The sequence below is a fragment of the Crocodylus porosus genome, unplaced genomic scaffold (assembly GCF_001723895.1).
Source record: "Crocodylus porosus isolate Cpor-Errol unplaced genomic scaffold, CroPor_comp1, whole genome shotgun sequence".
NCBI lineage: Eukaryota > Metazoa > Chordata > Crocodylia > Crocodylidae > Crocodylus > Crocodylus porosus.
In genome coordinates, this window is record NW_017728914.1 from 17,983,800 (window position 1) to 17,985,601 (window position 1,802).

At 49.7% G+C, this 1,802-nt stretch overlaps 1 protein-coding gene across 5 annotated transcripts in view; it reads right to left on the reverse strand.

Moving 5' to 3' along the window:
* Positions 1-1,802, reverse strand: part of TTC1 (tetratricopeptide repeat domain 1) — a 54,247-nt gene that overhangs the window by 51,343 nt on the left and 1,102 nt on the right. For 3 of the 5 annotated variants that reach the window (XM_019534904.1, XM_019534900.1, XM_019534903.1), the window contains exon 3: positions 676-1,014. In XM_019534904.1, coding sequence (XP_019390449.1) covers positions 676-1,005 — 330 coding nt within the window. In that variant the 5' untranslated portion in view covers positions 1,006-1,014. Of the gene's footprint in view, positions 1-675; positions 1,033-1,802 lie in introns of all 5 variants that reach the window. The other 2 variants (XM_019534901.1, XM_019534902.1) reach the window with 1 other exon arrangement.

The following is a 1,802-nucleotide window of genomic DNA, read 5'->3' on the forward strand; positions in this document are numbered from 1 at the left end:
TGAAGAGCCAGGCTAGGGCTGGATCAAGCCCCTTCTCCCCGCTGGATCAGGGCCAGGCTGCCCCCACCGCCTTCTGCATGGCTGGAGGGAGCCCCAGGTGAAGGATTGGGTCCACCAGCCAGATCCAGCCCACGGAAGGAATCAGGCACTGCCCATCTGGCCCGCTGAAAAAGGTTGAGCATCACTAATCTATTCTGTCAGAAAACTAAGTAACCCATCAGTCTAGCATGGTTAAGGAGTACAAGTTTCTGTAGCCAAAGGCATGCAAAGAAACTGTGTGGTATCACCACGTTGAGCCACTTTTTACTTCCCCACATAAATGTTTTAGCTAGGTGGACTAGGGGGTACCTTTATTATACATCCAGGGAGAAACGTTCAAATTCATACTTTTTAGATGCATAGTTAGATACATTAACCACTGTACAATCCAACCTCTGATCACACCAGAAAAACGCATGAAGGAGTAATAGTTTGGTTGACAGCATCTCTGTGCTACTATCACTTAAAAAAATGCACTTTAAATAAATGCTACCTATGTAGCTATGTATTGGAGTTAAATGTAAGCTCTGTAAATTTCATCTGTACCTCGCATTTTACATCACTTAATGTTTTAATAAAGTATTAAAAATATGTAAGCATGTGGCATTCATTTGCAATTTTGACTTAATAGGTTACCTGTTTTTCCTCCTCAGGCATGTCTTTTTCCAGTTCTAGTAAGTATTCTTCATCTAATTCGGTCTGTTTCTCTGAGGAATCTTCATTGTTCATTATCTTCTCTTCTTCATCTACTCTGGGCACCTTGCCCTCAAAGGATTCAGGACAGTCATGAAAGCACTCATCTGTTGCTCCGGTTTCCTGGGTAGCAGACTGCATATCTCCCCTCTCCTGACTCCTTGCAAGGCATCCATCTTTGGAGCCAGCTGTCACGGTATTGCTGCTGTGATCAGAAAGCTTCAAGCGATGGAGCGTTTCCTCTGGGGGCCTGGAATCTTCAGACTCTTCCATTTCTGAATCCTTTCAGAGTCCTGGCCACTGCAAACGAGAGAGGAACAATGATTCACAGGGTGCCCAGGAGACAGAACTTCCATCTGCAGCATTTCAAAGTACTTCGTAGAGACTAGTTTATCCTCGTGACACTGGTCAGCTACAGTAGAGTGTTACCTACTGTGAGCCATGGGGAAATGTATATCTGGCTGCTAAAGCGATTTGTCCAACTGGGCCCCATGAACATGTGCATGTGGGAATGGTAGTCCCAGATGCCACATACCACGCTCCCCCTGGGCTAAAAGTCCAGCCCACAGGTCAGATGCAGCCGGCAGCGGACTCCATTTTTCAGCAGCCCATCTGCATGGCTTAGGTTGGTTTCCGTGGAGACTGGCCCCAGCATATTGGCAGGCAGCAGTGGTGTCAGCCTCTTCCTGGTGGGGAGGTCGAGGGGGAACTGTGCTGTAGGCGGAAATGGGGCAGGCAAAAGTGGGGCAGGCAGGGGCAGCAGTACCACTGGGAGGGGTGTCTATGGGGAGCTATGGGGAATTCTGAGGTGGTTACAGCCCCCTCAAGTGCCATCTCGGCTGGCAGGGCGCACAGGAATGTGCAAAGCTGCTCTGGAGCCCGGATGAGATCTGTGACAGCGTGGCCCAGAGCCAAGGCAGAGCTGTGATCCGCTGCTTGCAAATCCCTACCCAGAGAATGGAGACTGCAGGTCATAGCTCTGCTTCAGGTCTGGACCACTGTTGCCCCAAGATCCCAGCCAGGCTCACAGGTTTGCACTCTGCCACGCACCCTGCCAGTGCTGGTAGCGC